Consider the following 8,748-nt stretch of genomic DNA (forward strand, 5'->3'; position numbering starts at 1 on the left):
ACGCACAGTTTGGGGCCCCCTACCCGAGATCTGCCGGTTTTGACACCGACATGTTGCGAATACTATATATCACCTGAGTCAGCACACTGGACTAGTTGACGGCCTCCCACACCAAAAGAGACATCGATGAATCAAATATACATTTCGCCTTCCGAACTCATCTGATCTCGGTGAGCGGTAAAATAAAAAATACTAAATAAATTCAAAAATCTTTGATTTTTGTTTCATGGAAGATAATTTAGTATGTGGGGTCCATGTCAAATTTTAGTGCATTTAGAAATCTGAATAGCTCTCACCAAAATAAAAAAATCAGTCCCGAACAGTAAAAGAATTCACAGATCCTTTTTTCCAAGAGCTGCTCAGATGTTCAAATAAGCTGAAATTTGGCACGGACTTCACGCACAAAAACATCTTTCATGTAAAAGAAATTGAATGTTTCTAGTATTTCTTTTGATTTTACTATTCATGCTCATGAGCAGGATGAGTTGGGAGCCATTTAGCCGCTCTCTCGTTGAATTGATTATTTCTTGAAAAAGGATTTTTCTATTGGTTATAAATGGGATAATTAATATTATACCGAATAGATTCTCTGGATTAGTAAAACAAATGAGTAGACCTGGGGTAGTTTATAAATCAAATACAGGGATTAGTAAGACAAATGAGTAGACATCAAGCGCGGACTCTCTGCACGTACGTACATGCGAAAGGATTAGGGTATGTGTTGCTTAGTGGACAAATTTACCCTGCCAAATGTTACCTAATTTTTGTGCCAACAAATGTTTGGCCAGCGAATGGTTGGCAAAGCTTGGTAACGCATACTACGACGTGAACCAAACATTTTTTTGTTTTTTTGCGGGAGTCACATGAACCAAACATGCTTGCATACATACACTGATACACAACCGATCACGTTACACGTATCATACAAAGGAGCGGCTCATACCATATCATATCATTTCAGCTCAGGATGCCGACTGCCGAACCTTGCTGGTCAGTCAGAAAAAGGAAGTTTCCGCTGCGTGGTTGCATGTCATGCATCGTTGGTGCCACGAATTTACAATTGGAAACGCCAAACCTTCTTTGTTGTTCGTGCTTTGCCGATGAGACATTTTTTATCGGTGAGGTTACATGGCGTGCGATTCCCGCGTGACCTGGACGTTCCCCAGGCGGGCTGACAGTGAGATGGCACCGACGGTACAGCATCCGATCCGACGTGCGCTGCTGGACCGCCGAACAGATTCACCACAGCGGACGAGACCAGCAGCATCCGGGAACGTATCTGGTGCACCAAGGCAATTGGTGCTACCGGTGCACCGGACCCTATTACACATTTAAAAATATTCAAAAAAATTCGTAAAAAATTTAGTGTATCGACACAGCATCAATGTATGTTGTCGCAAAAATTTAAATCAAAATTCAAAACAATGCTGAAGATACAAAAATAACAAATTTGGCCTCAATGTGCTAATGGGCCAAAAATGAAGCTCAACTTGTGTTATGTACTATTCAGTGTCAAATTTGTTATTTTTATATCTCGAACAATGTTTTAAATGTTGAGTTAAATTTTTGTGACAACGTACATTAATGTCGTGTCAATGCACTACATTTTTTTCCGGATTTTTTCGAACATTTTTTTACGTGCAACGGGCGACCGGTGCGCGGTAGCACAAATTGCCCCGGTGCACCAGAACATTCCCAGCAGCATCCAACGATCCTCCCATGCGTGCGTTAATGCGTCCGGCCGAGCAAGTTCAGGTTTCCCAAACTGAAGAAGAGGACAGCGGTTAGCCAGATCGCACCCGGTGGTTTGGCGGGAACGTGGCCTTCTTTTCTTCAGCCATTTCGTACCCTGTTCCAGACGTTCGCCGCCGCTTCGCTCATGTGCTCTCCTGAACGAGCAATGGCGTCCAATGTCCTTTTTTTCTGGCGGCCGGTTTTCTAGCGTGTTCAGGTGATGCGTACTTGTGTTTTTTGTAATGTAAAAAGGCGCACATATGCTTCAGGAATAAAGCAATCGGCACGTAGACACAGTACATAGCTAGTACTGTATAATGCTGCAGATGTCCAATTGAAACTCTAAGCACAGCAGGAGAAACAATGGTTAGTCTAAACCGGGCTGTGAATTGGGGCCGTTATCTGAAGATTGTGTGCTTGGAATTTTCTGAAGATTCACAGCATGTGAACCCAAGATCGGGTGCACCACAACACCCTGTGTGCCAGAACATGGTGTGCGCGTTTGGCTTGTGTGCTTAACGAAACGCTTGAGCACCCGTGAGGTGAAAACCACCCGGAATAGTGAATGCCACCGCATGTTTGGCATCTCCGTCCATCAGCTCCGACCGAAGCGGGCAGAAAACCACAGCGATTTCAGGCGATGCAGGCCCGGTAGTATATCTCTCTCTAGCCGTGGTGTCAGCCAGCCAGCCAATACGCCCACTGCCGCCGTGCGTGCCAACGCTGCACGGCTGCCGGCCGATCACCATCCGCCCGCGTGACACACCTGCCCTGCCCTGCCCCCACGGGCCGGCAGCTCCTCCCGTACACAGTCCGCGTCAGCAGTTGGCTCCCCGTCACGAGTCACGACCATGTCGACGACGGGACCGACGGCCGTGCTGCATCAGTAATGGCAGCACCATGCCACCGGCGTCCGCCGGTCGCCACTCCAACCTCCATCTCCGTCTCCTCCCTTCTCCGTGCTGCCGACTAGACTAGGCCACCATGCCATCAATGCAATGCAATCCAACACACCACTGCCCATCATATCTTGGGAAAAAAATATACAGTCGTGCTCTTCGGTGTTCATCCTTCTGTGAGTTTTCTTTTCACTTCTTCTTTGCCGTTCTGGTTCTTGTCGTGTGCACAGGCGACGTGAAAAATCGACGACGCGAAATAATAATAAACAAAATAAAGTAAGAAAAGAAGCAACGGACGCCATGGCGTGAGCTGTGAGCACAACAGTTCATTCCTCTCACTGATTTTTACAGCTTGGTCGAGCTTTCGCTTGCGCCCTTTTTTCACCACATGCCGACATCATAATTGGCTATCAGACGACGGTAAAAAAGATACTACTAGGAGAGAGAGAAGGGGTAAGTTACCGAAGTGAAAAAGAAAAAGAAATCCCTAATCTACTGCGCGGCGGTGTCGGTGGCGGCGGCGCGGCCGCAGAAGGCATCCCGGCGGACGGCGCTGCCGCCGCGGATGACGAAGTGGGCGAGCGACCGCGTGCTGGACGCCGGCACGCGGTTCTCCTCGCACAGGAACTCCCTGGAGCACGCCCGCTCCACCTCCCGCTCGTAGTCGTGCACCAGCACGTCCGTCGCCGCGCCCTCCTCCTTCCGCGCCCGCGCCAGCACGCCCGCCGTGAATATCGCCGACATCCGCCCCGGCGACGACGCCGTGTACCTGAACAAGACGGCGGCCATCGTCATTCAAAACCGAGCGAGATTCAGGGACCTGCTTCCTCCGCTCGAGCGAGAAATCTGATTCCCCCCAAAACGAAAACAAAATTTGGATCTTGGGCAAGGCGAGAGCCCTACCCGCGCGGGCCGTCGACGAGGATGACGTCCCAGGCGACGTCGTAGAGCTGGTTGGGGAGGTCGTTGATGGCGAGGCGGCAGTCGGAGAAGAGCAGGTTCTGGACGGGGCGGCACTCGGCGGCGCGGGCGGCGCGCGCGGCCTCGAGGAGGTCCGGGAACTCGCGGACCGTGGTGGTGTAGGCCACGTCGTAGGCCTCCAGCCCCGGGTGCCGCCCCTCCAGGTGGGACACGTACCACTGGTTCTCGTCCAGGAACACGGTGCGCCCGCCGTGGTTGAGCGCGCGCCACAGCGGCGTCTCCCCGCCCAGCCCGAACACCAGCAGGTTGCACGGGGACCGCCGCTTCAGCGCCGCCGCGATGGCGCGCACGTCCGCCGCCGGCATGCTCCCGGACGTGTTGCCCCCCACCGCCGCGTACTGCACCAGCGCGTCGAACACGTACCCCGGCAGCCCCGGCCCCGCCGCCTCCTCCCCCTTCGCCGCGGCGGCCCTCCGCGCCCCCGCCGACACCGCGAGCCTGGCCCCCGCAGCGGACGACGACCCCGTGGCCCTCCGCCTGCCGCCGACGGCCGAGGACGCGTCGCGCGCCGCGGAGAGCAGCGAGGCCAGGGACACGCACGCGAAGCAGGCCAGGAAGACGACGAGCCACAGCCGGCGCCGCCCCATCCACGGCGACCCCGACCCGCCGCCGGACGGCTTGTTGGACGAGGAGTGCACCAGCAGCACCTTCGGCCCGCCGCCCAGCCCCTTCATCCCCCCGTCCCAGCCAAGCAGCCGCCGAACTAAGAAACGCGGCGGCGGCACGGATTGGAGCGCAGCGAGGCGGCGGTAGAGCGAGATTGAAGAACGCCAATCTGAGCCGGCCTCCCGGATCTATCTGCTCCCAGTGACAGCGAGTGGGCTGGGATAGTTATGGGGAGGGAGGAGGCGGTGGTGGTGTGGGTGGAGGTGGAGGGGAGGAGGAAGCGGGGAGGGAGGGGATGGGTCTGCTCGGCCGGCCGCGGCTGGGTTGGGTCGGGTTGGTAGGTTGAAGGGGAAATCGATCCCGCCGGGGGTTGCGGACTTGCGGTGGGCCTCGGGTCTGTTTCGTGTGTGTTTCTGGCAGTCCAACCCCAAGGTCTCCACGGAGTCAAACGTCTGTGGTAACCCAAGTACTGTAGCGGGCGGCAGGAAAGATTAGATAATGTGGAAATGAGTAATATTTTTCTCTGTTAAGCGTTTACCTCTGCAAATTAGCATCGGTGCTTAGAGGAATGATGTTTGCTTTTTGAAGCCCCTCCCCCAGCACCTTGCATTATATAAGGCCTTTGAGCTTGCTTGATTTTTGCATGCGTTGGATAGTGGTTGGGGAGTGGGGAGGGGGGTTACGAGGACTTATCAGGAGGCAGAGGGCGCGACTCGCCTCGGTGTTGTATCCAAAGGAGCGTTGGGAGGAAGAACCGTGTGGGGACCCCGACTCATAAGTCGAGATCACCGAATGCACGTGTAAAGTGATCTCAGAGATCAATGCTCACTGAACACACAGAAGCTGAATAATAAGAGTCTTCATCCATACATACCGTCTTACACAAATTATGACCATTATGGTCAAATCTTACATTGATAAAGCCCTAAGGGTTGAACATCAAATGAAACATAAGCAGCGGAAATCTTCGTCGATAAGTAGAACCAATGCCATCTGCCTTAACCCTACATGCATTCTGATTGGGAAGCGTCTAATTCGCATGTTCGTCACAAAAGAACTCTTCCTCGAACTCCTGCTCTTCCATGCCTAGCCAATTAAATAACCAGTGGAAGCCAATGAGTACTTTGAATGTACTCGCAAGCAACCCATGTTTTGGATCAAGGTAACAATGCATGAAATAACAACAAGTAGGCAACCTAGTACTGTGCTAGTTGGAAACTTAACAACATGTCTTTTCAACTTGTGAAACAAGCAACAATGGACTCTGGTAACCACGTGAACAGGTTACAGATATCAACATAAATAGAATTTAGAACAACTCTAGCTTTATCATCATGTCAAGTCTTTACTTGACCCATGCAACTTACATATACCAAGTTTGTAAAGTTCTGGACATAGTTTAAGTAGCACCACCTAACTGTCCTTGACCCCGGACACGGCTATTCGAATAGTTTGACACTCTGCGGAGGTTGTGCACTTTACCCACAAGAACCGGAAAGCTTTCGTGTCACCCACGATCCCGCAGTACCTCAAGTACTCAGGGGAAGCACCCGATCACTATCTTTCCCTATGGGATACTAACATAGGGTCCACTCGTTGGTACACGACCTTTGTGTATAAGCATCAAGATTTTGGGCCTCTGCCCTTTTCATTATCAGACATACACGCAGGGACCAACGGTGTGTCTGGTGCCCTGTGAAAACAGACATGGCCGCCTATCCAAGCACGACCCCGTCCCGAAAGTGACCTCATGTCACCCTCGTCACTAGTAAAGTGGGCACCATGCTAGTATCAGACTAGGTAGTTAACAATGCCTCGTCCCACATGGGGTAGAGTGGTTGCACATGTTTGGTTGGGACGGTAATCATACTTTAAGTCTAATCCGGCATTTTACACACACAAATGCTTGCTTTGGTACACCACTTCTTCCTCAAGTGGTGACCTAATTCAACATCACCCACGGCATTAGGGGCACCAGGTGGGGTTTTCGAAAGAATGCAACCTCGAGGGGATCATGGCATACATGCAACATCATGCATCATTGCCAAGTGTTTTCATCGCATCTCTAGCACATGGTAGAGATATGAAGATGCAAGTATCAATGGGCATGCATCCATGTAATGATCATATCAAGTTCATAATCAACAACATCATCATGCATACGGAAAACTTTTATCGATGAACAGGAGAGGTGCATTATGGTCAAAGGGTTGCTTGCCTGGTTCATCCGAGTCTTCAAGTCTTCCGGTCCTTCCCCAAGTACTCCGTCTACTTCGTCAAATAACATGGGAAACAATCACAATAAGCAACACAACAAGGCAAAAATAAAAGTGCTCTAAAAATAGGAGTTGGACTTTTCTAGGATACCTTTGGTCATATGAGGAATGACCAAAGTGATTCCAATGGAATTGGATAGGTGGATATCTTGGAACATTTCAATATGAAGGATATAAGGGATTTAATGGATATGCAAGTTGTCTACAGAATGCCTTATTAAAAAAATGAGTAAAAGTACCTATTAAATCAGGCATGATTTTAGAAACAATTAGAAATTGGTTTCACTGAATTTGGAGTCCAAATGAATATTCTATGAATTTTGGAAGCTGATTTAGGGGTATAAATGACCTACTTATTAGCTCAAGTGGAAACTAGGTAAAATAAAAATGTTCACTATGGCTGAAATTGATTTATGGAGTCTCTGGAAATTTGAATCATCAAATTTGAACACTATTTGAATTGTTTATGGATTTTTGAAGTTCACTAGAAAAGAAAAAGAAGAATATTTGGGTTATACCTAAACTGTGCACAGGGCGCAGTTTAGCACCGCAGCGCACTGGGCCGGCCCAGCGGCTCGGCTGCGCGGCAGAGGAGGTGATGTCAAAGGGGGCTTCCGGTTGGGCGCCTTCTCGCGGGGAAAGCGTATCTGGCCGGAGCCGTTTCCACTTAAACGGGCGGGGGCCGCCCACTGGGTCGCCGACGCGTGGGGGCCAGCGGAAGGTCGCCTTCAACCTCCCACGCGCGCCCCAGCCGAGGGGAGGAGCGGCTCCCATCGGCGATTGCTGGGGCTACAGAGCATCTCCCATGACGCTCCGCCCACCATCGTGCTCAGGAGGCTGCGCCGCATCCGTCTAGGTGCTTCACGCATGCCAAGGAGGGCCGTAGTGGCGACGACTTGGATGGTGGCGGAGGAGGTTGTCAGCGATCTTTGGCCATGAGCGCCTGGCCTTCCCGGGGGCGAACAAAGGCGATGGAGGGCCTTGCGGTGGAGGTATGAGGGCGTTGTAGTGGCTAGGGGGTGAAAGAGAGTTTGGGTTAGCTCGAATTTAGGCGGAGCCCGACGGCGACGCTCCGGCCATTATGGTGGATGGACGGCACGGGGAGAGGGATGGTCGGGTCTTGGCGACGTACAGGAGGGAGAGAGGGTGAAGGAGCTCTAGAGAGAGGCCTCAGGCGGCATTATATGGCGAGGCCGCGGCTCACCGTGGACGCGGCCTACGGGCGCCCGCGTAAATGGCCAGGATGGCCACGGGAGGAGGCTTGGGGCTATCTGCAGCGCTCGTGGGGGTGGTGTTGGGCGCTGGGAGGAGATAGGGGGAGCGGGGCGAGCTCGGGGCGGGGCTCGTGCTCGAGCAGAGAGTGGCGGAGTTGGGCGGCGCTTGATTCACGTGCGGGGCAGCCAGGGGAGAGAGATGGAGGAGGGGGCCGACCAGATGCCGTATCGCGGACGGCGAGGCGGTCTTGGGGGACATGCTGGGAGGCCCAAGGTGGCTGGGGGCGTCGGGCAGGGGGCCGCTATAGTGCAAGGGCGCACTGTAGCACGCTCTAGAGCGTGCCTTTGGCTGTCATGGCATTGTTTAAGGGGCAGGGGCGTGCCCACTCGTGTCTGGTAGCGCTAGGGAGAAGTAAACAAGTGGGAAGGGGCATTGGATGCCCTGGAGTGGCCCTGGTGAGAGAAGAGGGTTGAGGGGGAGGAGAAACAGTGCTAACCAGAGGTGAAAATTAGGGTTTTTACCCCGCAATCATTGAGCTATGGAGGAGTGAGAGGTACTGGAGATAGGTGACTGTTAGGAGAAGCCCTGGTAAAAATTTGAGCTCAAGGAAAAGAGTGGATGGGTCAAAACAGGGGTTTTGGTAAAATTGCATAAGGTTTTTGATGTTGGTTTGGGCTATAAGATGAATTCCTCTTGGCATGAGAATCAACAAGATCAAATGGTATATAGAATTGAGGTTTATCACCAAGTTTGAGTCCATTTGGAGAAAGTTGCCTATTTAACTTTAGCAAACCCTAGAAATCAACAGAAATGGATTTTCCAAATTTTAGTCATGCAAATCTTTTCTCCTTGATGCACCACTTGGTGTAGTGTCATCATTTGAGGATTTGAACATGTCCACAAAAATTGATACCAAAAGGAGAAAGTTGGCAATCTAGAGTTGTTCAAACTTGGATCTGATCAGAGAGGGTTTTGGGGTACTTTGATCAATTTATCTTGATCAAAAACTTGTGCCATTTGGTCTAGATGAATAGTTA

General features: G+C 51.7%; 1 protein-coding gene across 1 annotated transcript; it reads right to left on the reverse strand.

The window, feature by feature from the left end:
* Window positions 1-2,939: 2,939 nt before the first annotated feature.
* Window positions 2,940-4,559, reverse strand: LOC123159026 (protein IRX15-LIKE). The gene is made up of 2 exons (XM_044576825.1): window positions 3,537-4,559; window positions 2,940-3,402 (listed from the first exon to the last, which is right to left on the reverse strand). Exons 1-2 carry the CDS (start codon window positions 4,286-4,288, stop codon window positions 3,126-3,128), a joined length of 1,029 nt encoding a protein of 342 aa, XP_044432760.1. The 5' UTR covers window positions 4,289-4,559; the 3' UTR covers window positions 2,940-3,125.
* Window positions 4,560-8,748: the final 4,189 nt, after the last annotated feature.

Source organism: Triticum aestivum, chromosome 7B, assembly GCF_018294505.1.
Source record: "Triticum aestivum cultivar Chinese Spring chromosome 7B, IWGSC CS RefSeq v2.1, whole genome shotgun sequence".
Taxonomy (NCBI): Eukaryota; Viridiplantae; Streptophyta; class Magnoliopsida; order Poales; family Poaceae; genus Triticum; species Triticum aestivum.